This window comes from Chanodichthys erythropterus, chromosome 4 (assembly GCF_024489055.1).
Source record: "Chanodichthys erythropterus isolate Z2021 chromosome 4, ASM2448905v1, whole genome shotgun sequence".
Taxonomy (NCBI): Eukaryota; Metazoa; Chordata; class Actinopteri; order Cypriniformes; family Xenocyprididae; genus Chanodichthys; species Chanodichthys erythropterus.
Genome location: NC_090224.1, coordinates 14,884,060 through 14,911,635, shown reverse-complemented (window position 1 = coordinate 14,911,635; position 27,576 = coordinate 14,884,060). Strand labels below are relative to the sequence as shown.

The window sequence follows — 27,576 nt, the reverse complement described above, 5'->3', positions numbered from 1 at the left end:
GTGATTTACTATTCTGATTTAACTTAATTTTTAAACAATTATATGTTAAGTTGCGTTAAATTGGTATGAAAAACAGTATTAAAATCTGTAGATGTATATTACAGCGTACATCTTAGTTCAACATTAGAAATCATCTACTTCTATAGGCGTACGTGTTCAACCACCAAAATCGATCAACTGAAGTGGAATGAACTGCTCAGTCAGCAGCGCTACAAGTAGCAACACCTGTCGCACAATGGGAGGGGCTAACGAGATAAAGGGAGGGGCTAAATACACAGTAGGCGGGGTTATGTCATGGTGTGAGAGGATTGCGGGAGGGGTTAATGTTGTAATAGGAGGGGCTAATGATGCAGAGGGTTTGGGAGGGGTTAGCTGTGTCATGGCTCTGATCAGAGATCACAATGGGGAAACCCGAGTTATCAGATAAGTTAACAGGACTTTTTCCACTCAGACTCATTATATGCGTTCCAGTCGAACATCACTGAACTCTAGGTTGCGATGGAATGGATTACTTTGATTTTGACGGTGTCAATTGTGATTATTTCTTTTCATCTTATTTTTGGTAAAAGCCATCCCAATGCTCCTCCATGCATAAGAGGTTGGATACCTTGGTTTGGTGCTGCTTTTGAATTTGGCAAAGCACCTTTGCACTTCATCCAGCAAGCCAGAGCCAAAGTAAGTTTGCCCATCGAGAAAATTATTTGCATGAAGAATCATAACTGTATATGATGCATTGCATACACACACACACACACACACACATTTCTTTATTATATATATTTTATATTATATATATATATATATATATATATATATATATATATATATAATGTCATGGTGTTATATATATATATATATATATATGTCATGTTATATATATATATATGTATATATATATATGTCATGTTATATATATATATATATATATATATATATATATATATATATATATATATATATATATATATATATATATATATATATATATATATATATATATATATATATATATTTTATATATATAGACACACACAAGATGTTTACAAGATGTGTATATATTTTTAATTTATGCATGTGACAGTGCAGTAGGATTTCAGAAATTTGATTTCAGAAATGTATTTTTTTTTTTTCACAAAACATTTAAAAATAAATAAATGTAAAACTGTATTTAAAAGGCTGCAAATTGTTTGTGGCATTAATCATACGTCCGCCAGAGGGTCCAGAAGTCCAGCTCCTCCCATGCAAATTTTGAATTTTGATGAACCTGCTGCACTCAACTATTGTACGAAAAATGTAAAAGTTGTGACAATTATTTATTTATTTTTTTAAATTAAAAGTAACAGATATACATTATAATGTTATTGTTTACATTTTATCTTAAAGTTAGATGCAAATTATTATAATATAATCAATATTAGAAAATGTACACTCAAAATTCTTTGCTTTACCATGCTTGTTTATTTACATAATGCATGCATAATTATTAATATTATGGGATTGCAAGATTTTATTTTATTATTATTATTCTTTTTTTTTGTGTGATGCTGGCTGCTTATACTTCCGTTACCACCTGCAAAAATATTGTGCTGGAACCCTGTGGCCAGTGTCAGTGTGTTTTGTTTTTGAGCTGTGCCATACTAACCGAGTTTGAGGACAGCTCAGTTCAGCACCATTAATTTATGCAACTAGGGCAGGAGCTGCACACAGTGGCCTTTTTTGACACAATTTTTGTTCTGGGCACCGCTGTGCCAGTTCAGTGAAAGAATCGACACTAATGAGAGGTTTGCTGAATAGACATCTGCTTTAAAATTCAGTAATTGCTTTTGCCTAGGCAAAAATCACACAAAAAGTCTTTTAAGGTTCACTAGGGGGTAACTAAATAAATTGCCTGTTTTGTACTGTATTTTTTCATTGATGTAATCATTTGTATGAAATATAAATAAAAAAATACAATTCTTAAAAGTATAATGTGTTTTTTACCTAGTATGGACCAGTTTTCACTGTTGTAGCTGCTGGGAAGAGACTGACATTTGTGACCCTAAATGAGGACTTCCGAGCTTTTTTCTCCTCCAAAGATGTTGATTTTGAACAAGCAGTGCAAGAACCTGTTCACAACACAGGTACAATGTTTGCAATAAATGTTTCATTTCATAATTGATTGCTAACGCTCTTGAATCTACACCATTGCTCTTTTATACGTGACCTTAGAACAGACTCTGAATTCAATATAAGATTTATTACAGTCCTTGCTGATGATTGAACATCATCAATACTGTAGGCAGTGATAATGTGATCACTCATGTTAACCTTGTTTGGGTTCTTGTCCAGCTTCTATCAGCAAAGACATTTTCTTTAAGACCCATCCGACCTGTTCCGCCATAATCAAGGGCAGACTGACTCCGGGCAACACGGCAATGCTCTCCGCTCATCTCTGTGAAGAATTTAATGACCATTTGGAGAGCCTTGGAAGCAAAGGATCTGGACAGCTAAATGAGCTCATCAAGTATAGTCTTCCTACATCAATTATTTACATAGTGCTAAAGTTCCCCTTAGAGAACAGTAGATATACCTTTATTTTACAGCAACTGGTTAACACAGAAATGGGAAATTCTGTGCCTGTTCCACTGCGTATCATTAGATTATGCTTACGATATGCAGACTATAATATATTATAATCTGCTATATAAATGCTGGAATCTAATAAGATAAATTCAAGTAATATTCTTTTTTCTAAATATTAGACACTTCTTAACTTGTTTCAGGAGTGTTATGTATCCAGCAGTGATGAGTAACTTACTGGGCCGATGTAACTCCCCCAGTAGTGCCCTATCCAGGCAGGAGTTCCTTGAGAAGTTCACAACATATGACGATGGATTTGAGTATGGCTCCCAACTCCCAGACATGTTCCTGAAGTATGTGAGCAATACTGCCACAATATGACAGAAAACTGCAATTATTAAACACAATTAGTCTCCTGAATCATGTTTACACAAGCTGAAACAATAAACGACTGAGGGATGTTTTTTTTTTCTGTCTTCAGGGAATGGGCAAACTCAAAGCAATGGCTCCTTTCTTTGCTAAGAAATATGGTTACTAAAGCTGAGGAGACTGTCTACAGTGAGAGTTATGGAAAGGTAATATAGGTAATTTATACTAAAAGTTCCTCCACGTTGATGATAATAGACAACTATGGCCTTTATGGGGATAGTAGAAATGTAAAACCTTGAAAATACCTGGAAACCGAAATGGAGTGCTCATATCTGCCAACTGTTTCACTCTGCATACAGTGCTGTCAAAAACAGGTTGGAATTATGTTTTAAAATGTTGATCTCAAAACATATGATATAGTGTTTAATGTTCATGACATAGAGTTTAACATGTTTGCACCAATAGAGGGAGCTAAAGAGTTTCAGTCAGGCTTTTGTAGGACTATGGCACATATGTGTGTATGGATATATATATGTAATCAGCATAATAGACTCATTCTTTAAAGGATAGTGTACCCAAAAATTAAAATTCTATCATTATTTACTCACCCTCATGTCGTTCCAAACCTGTATTAAAGAACGTTGCCAACAAAATTGTTGTTCAGATTGACTTCCATTGTATTTTTTGTCCAATCGGAATTGAATCTGTTTGGTTATCAGCATTCTATAAAATATCTTCTTTTGCATTCAGCAGAAGAAATAAATGCATACAGGTTTCGAACGATATTGAGTTGAGTAGAGAATTTAAATTTTTGAGTGGACTATGCCTTAAATAATGCAATAAAACCCAGAGAGTTCATAATCTGTCACTGTTTCTCCTTAGACTTTACTACAGCACCTGGCTACATCAATACCTGACAAATATCTACCCAATTATGGTTTACTTTTGCTTTGGGCTTCCCTGGCAAATGCTATACCAGTAAGTGAGAGGTTTATGCCAGTGCTGGTGTTAACTCAGATTAACAGATGGACAGAATGTTACTGAGACCAAACGTTTCACTTTATTCTAGATAACATTTTGGGCCATTGCTTTTATTGTGTCCAATCCTGCAGTGTATAAGATTGCAATGAATCAGATCAGCACTGCCCTCGGTGACCAAGGTAAAACCAATCTCTCAAAACCAGTGGGTTTCAATCTTTATAGCCCCTCCCATACTCTCAGCCAACATTAGACAAAACCCCCCCCCCTGATATTTCTGGTAACACTTTATAATTGACACTAATTATATACATAAGCTATACACATGAACTAACCTTGTTCAAAAATGTGAGTGTCTGTAAGATTTGTCAATGTTTCTGACTTTGTGTACAGTTTCTAATGCTGACCAAGGCTGCATTTATTTAATAAAATAGAGTATTGTAATATTACAATTTAATATATCTGTTTTCTATTTTAATATACTTTAAAATGTAATTTATTCCTGTGATGGCAAAGCTGAATTTTCAAGCTGAATCATTCTAATATGCTGATTTGATGATCGAGGAACATTTCTTATTATCAATCTTGAAAACAGCTGTGTTGCTTAATATTTTGAATAATTTTGATACACTTTTTTTCAGGATTCTTTGATGAACAAAAATAACAGCATCTATTTGAAATAGGTTTATATGTAACAACGTAACAAAGTCTTTAGTGTCACTTTTAATCAATTTAATGAACCACTGCAGAATAAAAGTAACTAAAAAAAATCTCCCCAAAACATTTGAACGGTAGTCTACATGATGCCTATTAGATCAATAGTTAATATTTGTTAAAACGGTTAGAAATGTAATGTAATAAAAATGATATATTATATAATATAATTTATAGTTATATTATGCCATGTCTCTCAATATTTGGGACCACTTATACATGAATTTCCTCACAAATCCACTAGAGGACAGCAAGCTCTCAAGCATTGTGCTTGAAAAGCCTTACATTTAAGTTTTTTTGTTTGTTTGTTTGTTCAAATCTGTTGATAAAATAAGAACAATATTTCCATATGCATTAATAACCATTATTGTCATGTTGTCAAAATGAACCATATGCACCTCATTATGCATAACACAAGAGCACATGAGAGTTAAATAGGTCATAAGTATAAAATGGTTTCATTGTGCTTCTGTTTAGACAAATCCGTCCAGGCTTTGTTCATACTGAAATAGACTTTCTCTTAAGCACACATCAGTAGTACTTACGGCTATGGATAGTCACTAAAGTGCTTGTGTGTTTGCTTTGCATTTAAGACAAGGAGAAGACAAAGGTGACCCTAGATGACTTAGAGCAGATGCCATATGTGAAGTGGTGTATCATGGAAGGCATTCGGCTGAGGGCCCCTGGAGCCATCACTCGTAAAGTAGTGCGACCTCTCAAATTACAGGTCAGCCGTGACATTATTCAGTGTACACACTTTTTTTTTCAGTGTTTCTCTTGGATTTATGCAGAACAAATACTATAGTATGCAGCACATAAACAGCATCTTTCCTGTGTTATAAACCATATGTACAATAAGGAGAGAAAAGCTAAGATTTAATTCTTAAAATCCCTATCCATAAGTGCAGGCTGTGTATAGCATGTACGTGTGTGTATATTATATACACACACATATAATAATATATTATATATACATATATACATATATATATATATTATATATTATATATATACACACACACACACACACACACACACACACATATACATACATACATACATACATACAGTACAGTCCAAAAGTTTGGAACCACTAAGATTTTTAATGTTTTTAAAAGAAGTTTTGTCTGCTCACCAAGGCTACATTCATTTAATTAAAAAAAAAAAAAACAGTAAAAAACAGTAATATTGTGAAATATTATTACAATTTAAAATAACTTTGTACTATTTAAATATATTTGACAAAGTAATTTATTCCTGTGATGCAAAGTTGAATTTTCAGCATCGTTACTCCAGTCTTCAGTGTCACATGATCCTTCAGAAATCATTCTAATATGCTGATCTGCTGCTCAATAAACATTTATGATTATTTTCAATGTTGAAAACAGTTGTGTACTTTTTTTTTTTTTCAGGATTCCTTGATGAATAGAAAGTTCAAAAGAACAGCATTTATCTGAAATACAAAGCTTCTGTAAGCATTATACACTACCATTCAAAAGTTTGGGGTCAGTAAGAATTTTTATTTTTTTTAAAAGAAATTAAAGAATTGAATACTTTTATTCAGCAAGGATGCATTAAATCAATAAAAAGTGGCAGTAAAGACATTTATAATGTTACAAAAGATTAGATTTCAGATAAACACTGTTCTTTTGAACTTTCTATTCATCAAATAATGCTGAAAAAAAATATTGTACACAAATATTTTGTACAATTGTACACACTAAATGTTTCTTGAGCAGCAGATCAGCATATTAGAATGATTTCTGAAGGATCATGTGACTCTGAATACTGGAGTAATGATGCTGAAAATTCAGCTTTGCCATCACAGGAATAAATTACTTTGTGAAATATATTCAAATAGAAAACAGTTATTTTAAATTGTAATAATATTTCACAATATTACTGCTTTTACTGTATTTTTAATTAAATAAATGTAGCCTTGGTGAGCAGACAAAACTTCTTTTAAAAACATTAAAAATCTTAGTGGTTCCAAACTTTTGGACTGTACTGTACACACACACACATATTATATACAGCTATGGAAAAAATTAAGAGACCACTTAACATTGATTTCTGAACTTGGAGTGGTCTCTTAATTTTTTATTATAATATATATATATATAATGTATGTATATGTCTATCTATCTATATATCTATATATATATATACACAGCTATGGAAAAAATTAAGAGACCACTCCATATTATTTATATATATATATATATATATATAGCTAGATAGATAGATACACATATATACATATACACACACACACACACATGCACAAACCCCTAACAACTGCTTCTTAATAGTTAGAAAGGCAGTTGTTTAGTATTGGGTAAGATTAAGGATGTTGAATATAGTCATGCATAATAAGGCATTAATATGTGGTTTATAAGTACTAATAAACAGCCAATTTCCTAGTAATGTGCAACTAAAGTGTCTCTCTCTCTCTATCTCTCTGACTTTAGTTGCACATTACTAAGAAAAAGAGAGAGAGATCTGCCCTTTAACACAGGCTTTCTGTTAACTGAAAAGAGAACTATATTTAGTTTTTTTCTGCTTTCAGAATTATATTGTCCCACCTGGAGACATGCTGATGTTGTCTCCTTACTGGGCTCATCGAAACCCCAAGTATTTCCCAGACCCGGAAGATTTCAAACCTGTGAGTAACTTCACCTTTCTGAATGACCTCAGCCACAGGATGAGGTTAACACAAATTCCACTATAAACCAAAATAAAATAGACAAAAGACACATGCTCATAAAATGCTTTTTTCCAGCAAATAAAGCGCTTTACTATTAAATGTTCCTGTACTTTTTGAGGAGTGTTTTTACGTAGTTTGTTTTGCTTTACTATGAAGTATCAATGATAGAACCAGCATCTCTTTTATTAGTTTTTTCTTTCAATAAAACTTCCTTCCATTTTGTCTGGCAAGCCGTAGAGTGCTGGTCACAATGTGCTTGAAAACTCCAGCTGTGCTCCATTAAAACAGAAATAATAGGCCTGACAGTTATCTTCACAATTAACCTTCCGGCAAACGCCTATAGAGATCCCATTACATTTCTGTCTACTAATGTCTTGAAAGAAATAGAACAGCTCACAGAGACTGGGTCAGACCTACATCTATACTGTATGCTTTAAATGCTGTTTTTAGCAAAAGATGTTTACTTTCAAATCAAAGCCACCCTGTTATTAATAACTCTCTCTCAAACAGTGGAAATGCACTTTAAATTGCTCAAAGAGTGTGTTAAAGAGTCAGTTTTTTTTTTTCTAAATGAAATCTAAATATTTTACACACTGAATGGATTTGGCTGCTGTCTAAATGGACATTAAGTATTCTTTTCCATTGGAAAACTATATAAATTGTTTTGAATCTATGACAGCCTCAGAGGGCTGGACTTTTTGACTAATCCAAAAGTTGCTTTAATTTTGTCAGCTTTTGAGTTGTTAATGTAACTCAATAGCAATTATTGATTAATGCAGTTATTAATTATTGATTTTAAAGCCGCATTAGTGAACGGGTGGACATCGCATTGAGTGTTATTCAGAGATTACTGAAATATGTCTAGTTATTAAATCTTGGAGTGCTGGAAGACGGGCTCTATTGGTGTATTCTGGACTGGCCCTCGTCTGAGTGGATTATTTTTAATGAAACTTTTCTTCCCACAGGAACGATGGGAAAAGGCAGATTTAGAAAAGAATGTCCTTTTGGAAGGGTTTGTGGCATTTGGAGGGGGGAAAAATCAGTGCCCAGGAAGGTTAGAAAAACTCTTGTGTTTATACAAAATTATCTTTGTATACACTTGAAAAATTATAACATTCAATAAACTTCATTAAATCCAGGAAAGTATTCCATGCAATTAAATATATAAAAATTATAATTGAATATTTTTTGCATGTATTCTAGAAAAAAAAACTGTTTAAATGTAAAAAAAAAAAAGTAATAAATGTATTTATATTTAATTTTCAGCTTTTTGTCAAACATTTACTACTACTGCTGATGTAAAAGACAACATGTTGCAACACATCGATTGTTTTTATAACAGTATGTTCATCCACAATTTCCATCCTTAAAGGTCCACTGAAGTGCCTTAAACACGCAGCGTTATTCAATGTGTTGACGTAATTTTCACTGAAACAGAAAGACAGGGTTGGACATATCAATCAGCTCCTCCCCTTTTTTAAAATGCCCAATATCTCAGCTCGTCCAGAGCCGATGAGCTCGGTAAAACCACAGTTTCCTTTTAATCCATATCGCTTTAAAATATAGTATTTTGTGCAGAATTTAAATGAGTCCGATACGTTTTCTGGGATGCGCCGACTCATATGACGCATATGATCTGCTCTGTGCTGTTGTGTCTCTGGACCGGAGCAGACTGTGTGTGCTGCTGTGGTTGGTATGACACTAATGTGAAACCAGACTTCATTCACTCTAATAAAAAGCATATTTAGAGTGTCTGAATCATTCCGTATCCCCTATGTAGTGCACTAGGTGCCATTCACCATGTAGAAAAGAGTAAATGTGTGAAAAAGTGACCGATTTTAGCAGCAGCTTCAGCGTTTACTTACTGTATAATGTAGGGGGCGGAATGCTTTAGATTCTAGAGAGCATTTGATTGGACAGAAAATCAGATGAGAAGCTGAAGGGATGATGTCATCAAAATCGTTGACCTTTATTGGAGAAAGTGAGAGACTGTAAGTTTTGAACGTTTATATCTTCTAAATGCGAATTTTATCATTGTTTTGGAGCACACCAGCTTATAGATAACAATAAGACTAACATATTGATACTAAAAGACAAAAAACTTTTTTGACTTCATGGCTTTAACATCCAACACATAAACCACAACAGTGACAACCACATACTTAAAGGTGCCCTAGAACTTTTTTTTTAAAGATGTAATATAAGTCTAAGGTGTCCCCTGAATGTGTCTGTGAAGTTTCAGCTCAAAATACCCCATAGATTTTTTTTAAATAAATTTTTTTAACTGCCTATTTTGGGGCATAATTAGAAACGAGCCAGGTTGCGGCCCCTTTAAATCGCGCGCTCTCCACCCCCTCCCGAGCTCTCGACTCTATCACAGCATAAACAAAGTTTACACAGCTAATATAACCCTCAAAATGGATCTTTACAAAGTGTTCGTCATGCATACTGAATGCATGTGTCAGATTATGTGAGTATTGTATTTATTTGGGTGTTTACATTTGATATTGAATGAGTTTGAGGCTATGCTCTGTGGCTAACGGCTAACACTACACTGTTGAAGAGATTTATAAAGAATGAAGTTGTGTTTATGAATTATACAGACTGCAAGTGTTTAATAATGAAAATAGCGACGGCTCTCTTGTCTCTGTGAATACAGTAAGAAACGATGGTAACTTTAACCACATTTAACAGTACATTAGCAACATGCTAACGAAACATTTAGAAAGACAGTTCACAAATATCACTAAAAATATCATGTTATCATGGATCATGTCAGTTATTATTGCTCCATCTGCCGATTTTCGCTTGCCTTGCTTGCTTACCTAGTCTGATTATTCAGCAGTGCACATCCAGACGTTCTGCCCTTGTGTAATGCCTCAATCATGGGCTGGCATATGCAAATATTGGGGCGTACACCCCGACAGTTACGTAACAGTTGGTGTTATGTTGAGATTCGCCTGTTCTTCGGAGGTCTTTTAAACAAATGAGATTTATATATGAAGGAGGAAACAATGGAGTTTGAAACTCACTTTATGTCTTTTCCATGTACTGAACTCTTGTTATTTAACTATGCCAATATAAATTAAATTTTTAATTCTAGGGCACCTTTAAAGAAAAAGATGCACTCGACACACAACATCAATTATTATTCAAAGGGGCAGCAAATACAACCACCAGTGCAAATAATGCAAAAAACAGTAAACTGTAAATTGACTTGCAGATTTAATCATGCCACTGCATGCAGGGGAAACAATTCCATGAAATGTAATGTTTTATATTTCAAGAATCTCGCTAATTTTAATTCACCAAATTTACTAAGGCACAGAATTTCATTTTTTTTAAATGTATATTTTATCGTAGATCATCATTTTATGTGCCGATCATTGTGTCTTTTTTCCCTTGACAGCTGGTCTTTGTCTTTATCTTCACTGAACTTTGCACAAATAACACAATTGAACTTGTTGCATCATTATGAAGTCAGCTCAGTGATGTTAGGGCTTTCATGCCATGCACATCTGGCTACATTTTAGTTACTTTTCCAGTCAAGCACATACAGCTTCAGTTTACTTGAATGGGGAAAGATTGAAATCTTAAGATTTAGATAGAAAGAAAATATTAAGATTACATTTAAGTAAGCAATAATATTTTATTTAGTAATAAAAATCTGACAACAATAATATCATACTAACAAAAAGATTCTCTAGCTTAAATCATGCAAAAACATTTTTTTGCATGATAAAACGATTTCTGAGGAACTCTGTTGATATCTGAAATCAGCCCAAACAAACACACCCCTCCCTTCATTGCTCCACCCCCAAAACACACAAACACGCAATGAAAAAGTGGATGTCTCTTTATCAAAGCTGAAGCAATGCAAAAATAATGCATTGCGAAAAATAGAGCAAAGATGACGAACAACAAGGAGGAATAAAAATGAACATACTGTACGGTACAGTACAAAAAACACAAGAGTTGGTTGTTAGTCGCCATCAGCACACCAGCTCCAGACAAACAATGACACTTAAAACTGTCCTGTTACTAGCTAACATCACACAAGCATTTTGGTTTTGTGCAAAACCACTGTTACTCATGTATGGAGCAGAAACAACGCAACCTCTGTGTCTGTTTTCAGGCCTTCCCACTTAGGTCTCTACAGCACTGAAGCTTTACGTTTATGAATGTTGTAAGCTAGTAGGTGAGTTGGGGGCTGTTTTTGCATTCTAGCCAGGTTTGGCCTGTAGCAGCAACACTATGGGTTGTACTTGGCCTATAGCAAATGCCACAAGCTGCACCAGTCCATCTTTTCCCCTTTGGCTCTATTGCTGAGAATGTCAGTTTCCTTGGGTTATTTACACCAAGGCTGGCACGAAAAGTTCATAGCTGCTACCACTAAGAACTTTGCTAGGGTGTGATTCGATTTACAGGTGATGCTTGTAAATCATGGAGCTACATTACTGATAGTGTGCACTATGACCCCACTCCTGGTATAGTGCCATGTTGATATAAATCCATGGCATTGCTTTTATGTTGTACTGAGCATTCTTGGCCCTAATGTCCCAGCCCTTTGGGCCCCTGCTGATGACATCATCAAGGCCATGGGGAGTATGCGGCCGGGGTCAGTATGACGTTAATAGAGCTGTATAAAGACTGGGAGAACTTTCCCAGCTGCACAGGAAGATCAAAAGCATAGGCACAGACCAGTGACCTTTCGAGACCCTCCAGAACAGATGCATTATCAGTCTGGGAATAAATGAGATGGAGAAACAGATAATAGAAAAAGTAAGAGAGAGGTGGAGTAATATAGAGAGGAAGAGAGATGGATATTGGGAGCTAAATATAAAAATAAAAGATAAAAAAATTAATTAAAATTAAATAATTATTTAAACAAATATAAAAAAATTCTAAAATTCATTTTCTATTATGCATAGCACCAGTGTTGGGAAATGTGTTTGTAATGTAATGTTGCAATATTGTGTTACTCCCTAAAAAGTAACTAATTGCTTTACTCAGTTACTTTTTTAATGGAAAGTAATGTGTTACTTTTGCATTAATTTTTCCTGGGCATGGCTTGCTTGTTCCTTTTTTAATAATACACATAAAAAATGAATAAAGGCCCTTTCGCACCAAAAGTTAAATGAATAAGCCTGAAGGAAATTCAAATTCAGGCCTGTACAGTAGAGGGCGCAGCTAAAACAAATCTTTTCATCTGTGCCGCCATTCTCGATTGCAGAAGAATAGAAGGCGAAGAGAGTTCAACACTCGTCCGAAACCTTGACTTGTTGCCTTGCTGCCCTATCAGGCAATGACTTTGCAGGCAGCGTATGCGCATGAAGGCACCTCATGAAACTGATTTCGGGCAGACTTGCTGACTTCTGAGTCAGCATAATGGTTTAATGATCTACAGCAAAATAGTGCGAGCTTTGGTGATACCTAAGCAAATATTTAATTACTACAATAGTAATTTCTCATTAGAAATGACATCAAAAGTGGAAAACAATGGTCAAAAACATTATTTACACAAAGTGACCACCAACCGTCATCTTTATTTTTTAGCTCAACTGTCACAGAATGAAAAGCACAGAATTGTGGGCTATCAAAGGCGGCAAAGGATACATGCCTTCAAAAATTGATCAGATTAATCTATTTTAGGAGTAGGGCTGGACGATATGGCCAAAATTTATATCACGATATAATTCTTAATTTCGGTCGATACGATATAATTCCGATATCGATATGAACTATATAATAGCCTCAGAAAAACTGCCAAGAACGGCCACAACGTCTGAAAAATGAATTTGCCAAATCTATGAAATCTCTTCCTATAAAACTATATAATATTTAAGAAATAAAAACAGTACAAATAAATGTATGTTCAGCTTTTATTTGTATTTAGCCTTCATACAAACATAAAAAATAAACATAAGACTCACTCACTTTTGTAATATTAATATCTTTAACATTAAACTATAATGTAGGCTGATTTTATTATCCTTAATATAGATTAAAACAAAAGTGCTTCAGCCAAGATAAAGATTGTGAACAGTAAAAACAGAAAAAAACAGTGAGAAACAACAAAAACACATTGCTGGGGCAGGAACATTGTTGAGTGTTGATGACACTAGGGGTGCAATGGTTCAAATTGCTCATGGTTCGGTTCGTGTCATGGTTTTAGGGTCACGGTTTCGGTACGTGCTATTAGCACATACCGAACCGTACCGAAACCGTGACCCTAAAAATAAGACTACTGTCAAATAAAAATAAAGAAAATAAGAACGAGCAAATAAGTACATCACAAATAAGTACAATAAAGCAAATATTCAAATAGAATAAACAGTGCTTTTCAGGTTTTCAGGTATCTAACTGCAGTTTTCAGGTACAGAATGGATAAAGTAATCAAATATAAAATATCACTGCATATTATTTTTACTGTATAAAATAAATAAAGATGAATCATTATTGAAGTTACAAAAACTATTCAGTCAAGAGCAGTGAGTGATTTCTTTGTTATTTGTTGTTTGATTTAACATTAAAAACAGGCAGCAGGATTTTTTTTTTCCCCCTATAAGACATGCACGATCCAGTAGCTACATATACTGTTACACATGCGATGTCTTTCTCGACTAATATACGCAGGCCCGGATTAAGAACACATTGGGCCCTGGGGCTATAGCAACACCAAGGGCCCCCTTTCATATGATTGCCAAGCCACAGTGTCTTGTACCACAAGAATTTGTTTTTTATTGTTATTATTTTTATATTTTTACAAATTTCATTTTATCAAATCATTTTATATAAGCACAAGCACACTAAATATTCCATGCTATTTTACATATTTTAAAATATATTTAACATAAAATATTTAACATATTTTGAAATTGTATTGCATATATTGCTGACACAATAATTCTTTCTTCTTATTAACACAAAATAAACTATTTTGAAGAATGTGGGTAACCAAACAGTTGATGGTCCCCAGTGATTTCCACATTATATATTTTTTTTTTCCTACTATGGAAATGAATGGGGACCAGCAACTGTTTGGTTACCCACATTCTTCAAAATAGTTTATTTTGTGTTCAACAGAAGAAAGAAACTCATTCAGGTTTAAAACAACTTGAAAGTGAGTATGATGACAGGATTTTAATTTTTGGGGTGAACTATCCCTTTAGGGACAAGGGACAATTTTCTCAACTCACTTCAGACATAACCAACTGTGTTTATGTAAACCTTGACGCGAAAGAAGTCCAGTAGTCAGGTGCTGTTTGACAGGCTTAAGTTTGTGTGCACGCTTCGGGTGTATGGGGTCAGAAAAAGCGCATAGAACAGCACACGAATGACATGTTTAACTGGCAGGGCTTTAAAGCACATGCAAATAAAGAACTTTTGTGCAGTGTCCCGTGAGTAACTCTACCGCTGTGTTAACGTGTGATGTGAATGTGTCGAGGTCGAGTTGTACGGATGGAGGCACCTGTGCCCGGTTGCATAAAGCACCTTAAGTGTAATTTTCCCTTAAGATCGCCCTTATGTTTCCCTTAAACTTAAGGGTGTTGCAGAAAATAACCGTTAAGTGTTACTTAAGGGTTTCTTTAGGCGAAACGTCATAAACCCTTAAGAATTTCCCTTAAGTATATATTTTTCACTTAAGTAATGCGTAAGTGTTGCATAAAGCCCCTTAACCTTCATTTCCCTAAGTATATCGTAAGGTTCGTAAAACTTCACCTTAAGTGTTACACAGAGTGAGCAGGTTCAATCCAAGTCGTATAACGTGCCACGATCGGCCGCTTTATATGATAGACAAATTGTACTTTAGCGGTTTATTCACATAAACATTGATGAAATATAACATCTTATAACATATCTTATATGGTAAACGGAAGCGCAAACGTGCGTGCATCACACGCAAAAACAACCCTCATTGGTTCTTGCGCGCACATTTGAGCTTCCGACACAGCCGTAATCATATGGATGTCTTTCAATAAATGGACATAAATGATGAGAGAATATTAAAAATATCTTTATTTGTTGTCCAAAGATGAATGAAAGTCTTATGGGTTTGGAACGACATGAGGGCGTCAGGGTGAGTGAATGACGGCAGAAATCTCAATTTTGAGTAAACAATCAATTTGAGTTTCTCGTCTCTTTCATATTTGGTTTTCTTTTTTGTTTTCCTTATCCATATTATGTTGTTTTCTGTGAAAACTTACCACGATACGTATTAACAAATAACGTGTCCATGGCAACAGTAGAATTTTTTAACGGCAAAACCTGGGATGCTGTCGTTAAACACTTAACGGTTTCCCTTACCTAAGAGAACAGTTTAAGAGATTATATGCAACACCCTTAAGTCATTCCCTTAGTTAAGGGGAAATCACGCCTTAAGTGTCATACTTAAGGGAAAAACTTAAGGTGCTTTATGCAACCGGGCACAGAACTGCAACTGATAGAATGTGCTTCAAAGGCAGATAGTGGAGACAAGTCACTCGACATTGGTGTTCGTCAAAAAAACAGTAGGAAAGTTAATTCAGGCTTTTTACACGGGTGATGATGATGATGGGAGAAAAACACTGACATTGTGAATTCAAACGGCAATAAAATCAATCGACTCGTAAACTGTAAATGTTGAAAACACCTTACGTTTTCATGAGAAACAATTACTATCCGAATAGGGCTTAACTCGTTATAAGAATAATAACTTGCTGCAGCTGCTATCTCACCTTTTTCAACGTCTAAAGCACACAGATCGGCGACGGTGTCGGTGGGTGAAGATAATTGTGAGCTGCCGCTGCGCGCGGGGTCTTCCACTGGCTCGGATGTTTTATGTGAACCGAAGAAGTTAGTTTTGGTATTTTTGCTGTAAGATTAGCATCCCTTTTTCTCCCTTTCAAGCTTATTTTTCCTTTTTTGCGCACCACTTTTTTAATCATTTGAACACCAGCGAGGCTGAAAAAGCAATAAAGGCCAAATTTCTAGTCTACATGAGATAGCATAACGCAAAGAGGCGTTTCCCGATGTCATGGCACGAATTGTAAAGTGATTTTGATTGGACGATGATTTATCAGTCAGGCACATTTTCCAATCATTTTTTCTTGTTATTTTATTAGACACAAATCAAACACCTATGACTTGTCAATCTCATTTCCTCCAGCCAATCACGGGCCCCCTCTACCCGCGGGCCCTGGGGCTTCAGCCCCACCTAGCCCTTATGTTAATCCGGCCCTGAATATACGTTCACTTAAGACATAACAGACTATGTTTGCTAGGATACTCGCCAAGACGGGCATGTTGACTTAATTTTTGCATGAATTTGTCCGCCGAAGCGCAAGACTTGAAAGAGAAATCAGTATTTGCGCTGTCTGAAATAAGCGTGTGCGCGCGTGGGATGAGCGCACACAAATCTTCTCACAGCGCGTGCAAGTTCTCTTTCGCGTCTTGTTCTTGAAGGTTTAAATCAGCAAAGCTTAAATGAGTTTAGTTTAAACAGATAGCATCGTGTGCTGTTCAGGTCTCACCTGCGCTCGCGCGCAATCAACACCCGGGTGATGACGGCGTAAATGACTGGACATTAGAGCACACGGCACTCGCTGTTAACAGTTTACAAAGAGTGACTGTTTTGTCCACGCTTTTTGATTATCGTTGTTGTAACGTTTTGCGCATCCATCGACTGAAACATACATTATCTCGAACTCTGTCTGTCTGTTTTCCATGTTGCTATTTTAAACAAACCATATTAACGATGAGCACTGGCTGATGGCTGCGTGTCTCTGTGGTGTACGTCATCACGCCAATGGCCAATAGCGTTCTGCTCTTTCTAACGGCTGCGCCTCAAGGAAGTGAGAAATGTTGTAATGTATATATCGAAATACCAGAAATGTGTTTAAAAATCATATCACCGTTATCGAAAAAAATTATATCGCGATATATATTGATATTGAATTATTGTCCAGCCCTACTTAGGAGACAGGAAGCGAAGCTAACAGTAGATTCGGATAGGCCTTGATGCCTTCCTACCTTGGAATGCGCCCTCCGAAGGCAGCATTTTTCGGTTTTTGGATGCAGCCATTTTGTTCAACTATGAATCACTTTAACATGGGGACAGGAGACAAGTCACTAAATGGGAAAATAAAGTAATTTGCATTACTTATTTGAAAAAGTAACTCAGATATTTTGTTGTAAATTATAAAAGTAATGCATTACTTTACTATACTTCAAAAAAGTATCTGATTACGCATCTCGCGTTATTTGTAATGCATTACCACCAACACTGCATAGCACCATTTAACATCACTATCACATTCTCATTCTTAATCATTTCAAATGCCATTGAAATATTCAATCTATGCTTACCAACTTCCTGCATTCAAATGTCACATTGCCATAAGGCTGCTCTGTAATGATTTCTCAGGATTGCATAGATCCCTCAGCTGGACGTGGCCATAAATTAGTACACCGAGTGTGGCACACCCACGTATTTCATTTTCCTCACTCAATCTGATTTGATTTTGATCATTTTAGGAGATTGGCTACTTGCGTCACTAACACAGTGCCCCTGAATGAGTCACGGCCCTCAAGGTTATTTGGGCTGATTATTTCAAGAAACATGACTTGCATCTCTCGCCCTCCCTTTATTGCCTACCATTATTCCTTGCTCTGTCTCACCCAGGAACTATCTTTAATTCTTGCACTTCGCTGGATCTGATATTCCTCTTCCCCTCCACCAAACAAAGCCTCTGTGGCTATGAATGCACCTGGAATTTGAACACAAAACAAGGCATTCATTCACATTTTGCTTTTCTACCTGCAGTTTTCCCAGTATAGCACTTGAGGGAGGGTGGCAGCTAGACAGAATGGAATATTCCATCAGAATACTAATACACATAGTGCTGTTCAAGCTGGCTTGTGAAGTGATGAGCACTTCAGAGCAATAAGTTTGCTTCTAGAAAATTTTCTTAATGAGAAAGAGCACATGAAAAAGAAAATGAACCACTTGTTGTTTGTGTCATCAGGTGGTATGCCATTATGGAACTGCATATGTTTGTTGCCCTCATCCTCTACAAGTTTGAATTCACCCTGTTGGATCCAGTGCCTAAACCGGTAAGCAGCCTGAGAAAGAGTAACGTCCAATAGAGAATGGTAAATAAGCCTTGAAAGAGATGGCTTCAAAGTAGGCATTAGGTTAATCATTTCCAGATGTGTTCCTATGGCAGTATTTACCCAACAAGGGCCCAATCTAATGCTTAAGCACCGTCCTGCTCTTTACCCTTGCAATTCTCAGGCCTGACCAAAAATAGCTTTGTAAGTTTCGCCCACCAACGAATAAGTTCATTCCAGGAGCATGGATCTAGACATGAATCATGTATTTATGTATTTCATGGTCATAAGGAGAGGAACAACATTTCTGTTTTACAGCAACTTGATAAATAATATATATTTATATATATATATATATATATAACAAAATTATAAATAATAATAATATAACAATATATACTAGAGATACACCGATACTAAATTTCTCTGCTGATACCTATAGCCGATTATTCAAAATTATAATCGACTGATGCCAATAATTCGATTTTTCTCTATCAAATAATACTGAAAACTATACAGGGAACATTCTCATTTGGTACACTATAATATTAGAGGTTACAATTAACAACAGAGGTATTATATTGAGCTGATATTTATTTCCAGATATATTACATTCAAATAAAAACTGAAATGTTTGTTTAAAAAATGTTTTCAAAAGCACTTGTCTTAATGGCAAATTTAGACAAACATATAATCAGCAGTAAATAAGCTCCTTTCTAATGCATGCATATATATAGCTAACTAAAAAACTGTGGAGAACATTCCTGAGGTAAATGTGACGTTATGTGACATATTGTTCACAAGCTGTTTTATTGACGTCTTTCTTTGGTTGGAACACAGATTAAGTGATTACATGAGACATGATAGATTCTGGTAGGTTGTACTGATCTTTCAACATACCTTTTAATGATTATGCATGTTTTTCAAGATATAATTTGTGTTAATGTAGACGAAAAGACTTTTGAACCACTTGATACCGATTGTTGGCCGATACATCGGTGCATCTCTGATATATACAGTAATGTTCAAACAAAAGTTTGCTGTCAGTAAGATATCAGTAAGATACGGTAGAAATTAATACTTTTATTCAGCAAGAACAAATGATCATAAGACATTTATAATGTAACAAATGATTTCTATTTCAAATAATTTTGAACGTTCTACTTAATAAAGAATCTTGACAAAATTGCATCATGGTTTACAAAAAAATATTAAGCAGCACAATTGTTTTCAACATTAATAATAAAAAATATTTCTTGAGCAGCAAATCAGCATATTAGAATGATTTCTGAAGGATCATGTGACACTGAAGACTGGAGTAATGATGCTGAAAATTCAGCTTTACCATCACAGGAATAAATTACATATTAAAATATATTTATTCAATTCAAAATTGTAATAATATTTTACAATATCACTTTTTAAATGTATTTTTAAATCAAATAAATACAAGAGACTTATTTCAAAAACATTAAACAAATCTTTTGAACGGAACAATAGTGTAGTAGTCAGTGCAAAAATAGGTTCAATTGTTTTCGAATGCCATTTGCATTTATACACTATTTTTGCATATAATGCGATAAATTCATACATTGTAAGGGTGTCCAAATACTTACTTGGGTTGTATTTCATATGTATGTGGTCATTGCACTTGGTAAATATATGTCTCTGTTTTTTATAGAGCCCTCTGCATTTGGTGGGAACCCAGCAGCCAGATGGACCCTGTACAGTGAGATACAAGCATAGATAGAGCGCTTGTCTTCAGAGGGCTGTGCTACTGCTTTAGAGCTTTGTTGACAATCTTGACATAAGAAAGGCAGAGATCAACCACAGAATATCCTGGGCTGAGCTTCAGAGGTTTTAAGCATCAATGTGAATGTTAAACTGACTTAGACACAGTCAAATACTACATCCCTCTAAAGGAAACCAGAAAATCATACAATGCTAAAGGTAATTTAGGATATTAGCTTTTATATATATTACAGTTTTATTGGGTTAACCTCTTATATAATTGATGGCATAATAGAGATTATATATATCAGAAAGCATGAGGTTGTGGAAATTCCTCTTCCGGACTGAGAGACTTTATCATTTTCAGGATGTATGAAATAAACAAAATGTATTGCCATATGCGTCTGCAGTCATATATTACAGCTAAACATCTTGTGCAAAGACAAAGTAAAAACAAAGTTTATAGACAATATAACTAAGTGGAGGTTCTCTTTTGTGAAGCAGAAATATGTAAACACATTATTACATGTATAAACACTGTGCTTCTTTTCTGTAGTGGTGAAAAGGATTGTTCCTATAAACACATCTGTCTCGTAGTCTGTAACATGGAGCAATTTTATGTGCTTGGACGCAAGCATCTTTAATTTGTAAGGCAAACAGAATGTTTACATTAATTAAATTTAAAGATGTACTTGATTGAATCAATCACTGTTGTTGTATACATTTTGGAAGAAGAAACATTTTGTGCTACTTTGCAGTGTGTTTCAATAAATAACAAGTTTAATTGCGTTTTAATAAAGAACATGTTTTCCTGCTGAAGTTTCCTTCTTCTTTATATTTTCATTTACTTACCAACCACGTGACTGTGATTTTGCCAAGAACACATCATCTTTTGTTGATCCTGGAAAAATTCCTGTCAAACAAACATATACCCTATAAACTTAAAATCTAATTGGATAGGAATGTTCTTCCAGGACCAACTAGGATGACAGATCCAGAAACATAGCCTACTTTGCAAAATCATGGGAGGTACTTCAAATAGCCTAACATTCCAGAGATGTTCAGCAGAAGGCCAATGTTTGGATATTCGAAAGTGGTGTGATGTAACAAAATAAGGCATTTCATTTGACACTTTTCAGGCGCACAAAAAATATTCTCATCGCTTTATAATATTAAGATAGAACCACTGAACTTACATGAACTGATTTAAACATATTTTTAGTACCTTTATGGATCTTACTCACCCCCATATCATCCAAGATGTCCATGTCCTTCTCTCTTCAATCTAAAAGAAATTAAGGTTTTTGATGAAAACATTCCAGGATTTTTCTCCATATAGTGGACTTCAATGGCCTCCAAACAGTTGAAGGTCAAAATTAGTTTCATTGCAGCTTCAAAGCATTCTATACAATCCCAGGTGAGGAATAAGGGTCTTATCTAGAGAAACCATCACTCATTTTCTAAAAAAATATTAAAAGTTATATGTTTTAACCATAAATGCTCATCTTGAACTCTCTCTTCTTCTTGTCTATTAGAATTCCGGCAGTGTAGACACTGCTAAGTGTATTACTGCCCTCCTCAGGTCAAAGTTTGAACTAAATAGTCATATACAATATGCTAGTTCAAGTATATAAAAATTAGTTCAAACTTTGACCTGTGGAGGGCAGTAATAAACTTAGCAGTGTCTACACTGCTGGAATTCTTTGCTTTGAAGCTGCACTGAAACTGTAATTTTGACCTTCAACCATTTGGAGGCCATTGAAGTCCACTAGATGGAGAAAAATCCTGAAATGTTTTCATCAAAAACCTTAATTTCTTTTCGACTGAAGAAAGAAGGACATGGACATCTTGGATGACACGGGGTGAGTAAATAATCAGGAAATTTTCATTTGAAAGTGAACTAATCCTTTAACCAGAAATATCTTAATTTGTGTTCTGAAGACGAATGAAGGTCTTACCGTGTAGAACGACATGAGGGTGAGTAATAAATGACATTATTTTAATTTTTGGGTGAACTAACCCTTTAAAAACAAAACTATACAAAAAAGTCAACAACTGTGTGCTACTGATCAGATAATAACAGTTTTGTAATTCAACTGCCATTAACATGATCAAAATTCAATTATAATAAAGAAATTACATTTCTTTTCACATCAAGAGGGTGGTGGTCATGATGATATATTTGATGATATGATTTCACCTTGTAGCTAACGTTAGTTTGTATTGAGGTAAACTGGTGATGTTACCTTGAGCAAAAGCTATATAAATTAATATTTAGCATGATGTTTGAAGTTCTTAAAAGCTGGTCTTCAGCTGAAAAGTACCCCAAACCAGCAAACAGACTGGGAGACCAGCGTTGACCAGCAAACCAGTTCAACCGTTTGGCTTCTCTCAACAGGGTTTTGTCATATACCCATAAACCGTGTTTTATATGCTTTAGTTTAAATCAACTCACCGCACAATTCAACCCGTGCTGCCATTGTTTTCGAGTCTGACAGAATTCATTTTGAAAATCTCTGCTTTGCCCTGCACCACATTTACTAAAAACAACTTGCTGAACGTGTCATAGCGCCGCAACATCCAACTGCTGGCGAAACCTCTGACGCAACTTCTCCAATTTGCATATCAGCTTTTAGGAGAAGGCTATTGGTCCATGAATCTCCCCCGCGCTCGCAGGGCTGCATTTCATTAGTGGGTTGAGCAAACATCGTTTGAATGCCGGGAGGCGGTCATTGGTGAATCAAGCTGTCTGCAGTAACGTCAGGAGATTAGTGAATCGCAGCTGGAATGCGAGCTTGATTCACAAAGGCAAGAGAGGGAGACAAAGCCACCGCTTAGAAGATTCGCACACCGGACTGCCACATCCCGCACAGGTACCGAAAAACCGTGTCGACTTACTCCATTAGATCATCCTGCATCTGTAGGCTACTGTAGTGCTTTTTGACAGGTGTTTCTGCTTTATAAATGCACAGAGAGAGAGAGAGAGAGAAAGCGAGAGAAAGTCAAATTATCTAGTGTTCTATACTACATACTATTCTATATATAGTATATATCCTATAGTATATACTATACTATATTCTGCCTTGCTTTAACCCTGTATGCACGTCACTTTTAAACAGATCACTTTTGCACAAGAGTTTACAGGGACTTAGAACTTGGAAAGTCTGCATTGGTAGACAGATGTGCTACAATAACCAACCTTACAATCCTAAAAAGATAAGCAAGACATTTGATGAAGCTATTGAATTTGTAATAGTAGCCTAGTTTCTGAAGTGCACTCCTTGACCTTGACAGACGCTGCCAGTAGTGTGCTGTATTGACAGTTGCTCGAACAGGTTGATGTGGCATGTTCACCATAAGGGTTTGTTATATTAGTCATCAGACAGAGAGAAATGACGAAAATAAACCCTTATTGCGAATAGAAGAAAAGTGAATGTCAGGTGATGACGACAGAGAGACCGCTCCTCCAGTGATGACTCAAAGGGGGATGCAGCAAACAGGTTGCAGTAGACTGTGATTGACACTTACCCTTTTCATTTTGCCCTTTATGCACTGAAAGAGTAAAACAGAATATATGTTATGTAATGCAGAATAATTTATCTTCAAACAGACATTTTTTGTACCCAAAGGCATTTATAATCTCTTAGTTGTAACTAATAGGGTCATGTGCTGTAATTGTAACTGTTATGGCATTTCATTAGAAATATTTTTTAAAAGCAATACAGCAAATATAATAACTTGACTTTTTTAAACCTCATGATCTGAGAGACCCCTTTAAAAAAAAAAAAGTAATAAGTTTAATAAAATAACATTTTCTGATTAGTGTGACCACACTAGATTGACCACATACAGAAGCAATATTGGAGAACAGTCATATTTCTGAAAATAACATGCCAACTTTGCTAAAATAACATTTGTAAAATAGGTTTAGGGCATGAAAACAATTTATGGGAGAAATAAGAGATTGAAAATAGAGTTTATTTATAATACAAATTGGTTATATAATAGTGTTTGTGTATACTGTATATGTATGCACATCATACACAAAAAAAAAAAAAAATCATTGGGGTCAGAGTAAAGTCAATATTAACAAAACACAAGGGTATTTTAAGTAGTATTCTAGTTTCCCCTATTTTATAAATAATATTAGAAAATGGTTAGTTCCTGTCCTTGATTCTGATTGGTCAATAGCTTCACGATAAAACACGGCTATGACCGCTTCACCCATCATTTCTGTGTATCGCTACACAACACCCTTAGCAACCACTCTTAGCAGTGTAAACTGCATGTTCTCAATTTATATTGCTCATTGAAGCTTACTGTATTATGTAGAAGAGTATTGTGAGAAAGACACTGAGTGAGTGAATTTATTACCTGCATTTTCCTTCAGGCCAGTCTTGTGTTCATAATAAAAAATCTCTTTAAATGTCCGATGTATTATTTTATCCTTTTAACAGTTAAGGGGTTTTCCCGTGACTGACAGTCGCTAGTCAAAGCATTTGTCAGTTGCGTCTTGTTCCGTGTTCACAACATTTCAATGTAAAAGTCTTTGCTACTGACTGACACACTCATAAAGACAGTCTTTGTTGCCATCTAATGGTGTGATAATGTAACTTCTGTTGCTGTTCACGGTCAGGGACTATTTTTTCCGGCGGAAGGAAGGCTTCGCATTGTGCCTAACAACACCTTTCAGTCGTGACTTATTCACGATACAGCTCAGCCTCTCATACCTTATTGCTTACATGTGGTTTAAACAATATTTCAGTGAAAACTTGTTACTGTATTTGTTTGTATGTACTGTTTTCACCCTTTAGTTTGTATAGCTATAATAAAGATTTGGAGAATGATATTGATTATTTATATAGTGAGTTAGGAACCATACTGTATATTATTTCCCATTTTTAGTGACCTTAGTCATGCCAGCAAGTAAACATGTCTATAGCTTTAGTTAAACAGTATGCTTTAAAGATCATTTCCCAAATTAAAGGCACTGTAAATAATAGCATGTCTATGCTCATGCATAGTTTTATGCACATCCTTATCTCATAGCAGGGTCATTGTGATAATGTAAATGAAATGGATCCCTGTCTGGAAGTCTTCATGTTAATCAAGTGCCTCACAATCTCTGCATTTCATTAGTCCTCATTCTATTTTTAGCCACGTTTACACAGGGCAAGACTGAACCAGACAGCTCCAGCCTCTATCTATAGCCTTGAGTGAAAGTGAGAGCACGCGTGTGCGTTAGAGAGCGTGTATGTGTGGCTGGTGATGGGCAATTGATCCCAAAATAGCTGCGGGAGATTTAACAGTGCGTGTGACACCGGCGACAGTGCTGGCTTTGCCCACGGACCAAGCTTGTCAGGGTGGATCATCGGAAGAAAGGGCATTTGGAAAAGCTCTATGGAAATGGGTGCAAGCTGTTCTCCACTCGCCGTTGTTGTTTGTGTGGGCTGACAAGAGACCGGCTCTGCTTTAAGCCCATCACCTAATCTTTTGCTGGAGCATTAGTTACCGAGGCCCAGGGGTTAACATCTGCTCGATGGGGTTCTGGGAGGTAGCTGTTCTAGTACGGTGTCACCTGTCGTGAGGACAAGCTTTTTTTGCTGCCTGAGTGTACAGAAAAAAAATAACAGTTCATAAATATCTTGTTCCTTTGGGAAATGACTTGCATCAACAGAACATGAGGGTATTTTAAGTATCTTTTTTAGTTTTAACTGTTTATAATTAAAAAATATGTATAAAACAATACAGTATATAAGAGTATACTTGTATATTATTGCCTCTATTTGTTTGCACTTACTGTCTTTACCCTTTGTGTTGCTACAAAGAAGATCTGGTGAATTAGATTATTTTTTAGTCAGTTTAGTTCAGTTTTTAGTCAATCTGGTTCCTGTTTCTTATGCTGTCTAAGTGTAGTGAAAATTCTCTAAAAAGCTTTTGCTTAGGCCTCTTGTTTACATCAATATAAGGAAAATTGCGATTCTCTCAATTCTGACTCGCAATTCTGATTTGCAATTCTGACTTTTTAAACGCACAATTGCAAGTTATAAAGTCTCAGTTGCATGTTATAAAGTCAGAATTGCGAGATTCTGAGAAAAAAAGTAATTTTTTTCCCCCTCAGAATGGGACTTTATAACTCGCCATTGCTAGTTTATATCTTGCAATTGTGAGAAAAAAAGTCTGAATTGTGAGAGAAAAAGTCGCAATTACCTTTTTTATTTAGTGGTGGAAAAAAGCTTCCATAGCAAAGTGTAGAATACAGCCTGTAAGCAATTGAAATATAATAATAATGTGGGTTACCAATATTTAAGACTATACAGTTGTAAGAAAAAGTATGTGAACCACTTGCAGAATCTGTGAAAATGTGAAAAATTTTAACAAAATAAGAGAGATCATACAAAATGCATGTTATTTTTTGTTTAGTACTACCTGAGTAAGATCTTTTAAATAAAAGATGTTTACATATAGTCCACAAGAAAAAAAAAAGCTGAATTTATTCAAATGGCCCCATTCAAAAGTATGTGAACCAATGATTCTCAATACTGTGTGTGGTTACCTGGATGATCCACGATCCATGATTTTTTTTTTGTTTTGTGATGGTTGTTCATGAGTCAAAAAAAAAACTCCAGGTTTTTGTAGATTCTTCAGTTTTCAAGCATTTTTTGCATATTTGAACCCCTTTCCAGCAGTGACTGTATTCACACTGAGGACAACTGAGGGACTCAAACACAACTGTTAAAAAAGGTTCAAACATTCACTGATGCTCCTGAAGGAAACACAATGCATTAAGATTTGGGGGATGAAAACGTTTGAACAGGATGAAGATGTCCAAATTTTTCTTATTTTATTGAAATATCATTGTTTTTCATTTAGTACTGCCCTTCGGAAGCAACAGAAGATACTTGCATGTTTCCTGGAAGAAAAAATGAGTACAATTTACCTTGATATTCAAATTCAAAAGTTTTCACCCCCCCCAAATCTTAATGCATCGTGTTTCCTTCTGGAGCATGAGTGAATGTTTGAACCTTTTTTAACAGTTGTGTTTGAGTCCCTCAGTTGTCCTCAGTGTGAAAAGATGAATCTCAAAATCATACAGCCACTGCTGGAAAGGGTTCAAATATTCAAAAATGCTTGAAAACTGAAGAATCTGCAGGACCTGGAGGAATTTTCTAAAGAACAGAGCTCAGTTTAACTGCTCAGAATAAACAAGGGACTCATGAATAACCATCACAAAACAAAAAACAGTCATAGATCATCCAGGTAACCACACAGTATTGAGAATCAATGGTTCACATACTTTTGAATGGGGCCATTTGAATAAATTCAGCTTTTTTTTTCTTGTGGACTATATGTAAACATCTTTTATGTAAAATAACTTACTCAGGACAGTACTAAACAAAAAATAACATGCATTTTGTGTGATCTCT

General features: G+C 35.3%; 2 protein-coding genes across 4 annotated transcripts in view; both read left to right on the top strand.

Moving 5' to 3' along the window:
• Positions 1 to 442: 442 nt before the first annotated feature.
• On the top strand, positions 443 to 20,956 carry cyp39a1 (cytochrome P450, family 39, subfamily A, polypeptide 1). The gene is made up of 12 exons (XM_067383167.1): positions 443 to 675; positions 1,985 to 2,120; positions 2,329 to 2,503; positions 2,763 to 2,912; positions 3,041 to 3,134; positions 3,811 to 3,906; positions 3,998 to 4,088; positions 5,214 to 5,347; positions 7,190 to 7,285; positions 8,293 to 8,381; positions 18,334 to 18,421; positions 20,100 to 20,956. Exons 1-12 carry the CDS (start codon positions 499 to 501, stop codon positions 20,166 to 20,168), a joined length of 1,395 nt encoding a protein of 464 aa, XP_067239268.1. The 5' UTR covers positions 443 to 498; the 3' UTR covers positions 20,169 to 20,956.
• Positions 20,957 to 22,879: 1,923 nt separating this feature from the next.
• The window catches only part of rcan2 (regulator of calcineurin 2), a 95,688-nt gene continuing 90,991 nt past the window's right edge, over positions 22,880 to 27,576 (top strand). Inside the window, exon 1 of one of the 3 annotated variants that reach the window (XM_067384237.1) lies at positions 22,880 to 23,022. The gene's annotated coding sequence lies outside the window, so the exon portion shown is untranslated. Of the gene's footprint in view, positions 23,023 to 25,497; positions 25,836 to 27,576 lie in introns of those variants that run through there. The other 2 variants (XM_067384240.1, XM_067384239.1) reach the window with 2 other exon arrangements.

Excerpts from the sequence above, each read along its gene's own strand:
- cyp39a1 (XM_067383167.1), top strand. The coding sequence starts at position 499 with ATGGAATGGATTACTTTGATTTTGACGGTGTCAATTGTGATTATTTCT. Across the intron at positions 4,089-5,213 it reads CACTGCCCTCGGTGACCAAG|ACAAGGAGAAGACAAAGGTG; the intron begins GTAAAACCAATC and ends TTTGCATTTAAG. Across the intron at positions 18,422-20,099 it reads TGGATCCAGTGCCTAAACCG|AGCCCTCTGCATTTGGTGGG; the intron begins GTAAGCAGCCTG and ends TGTTTTTTATAG.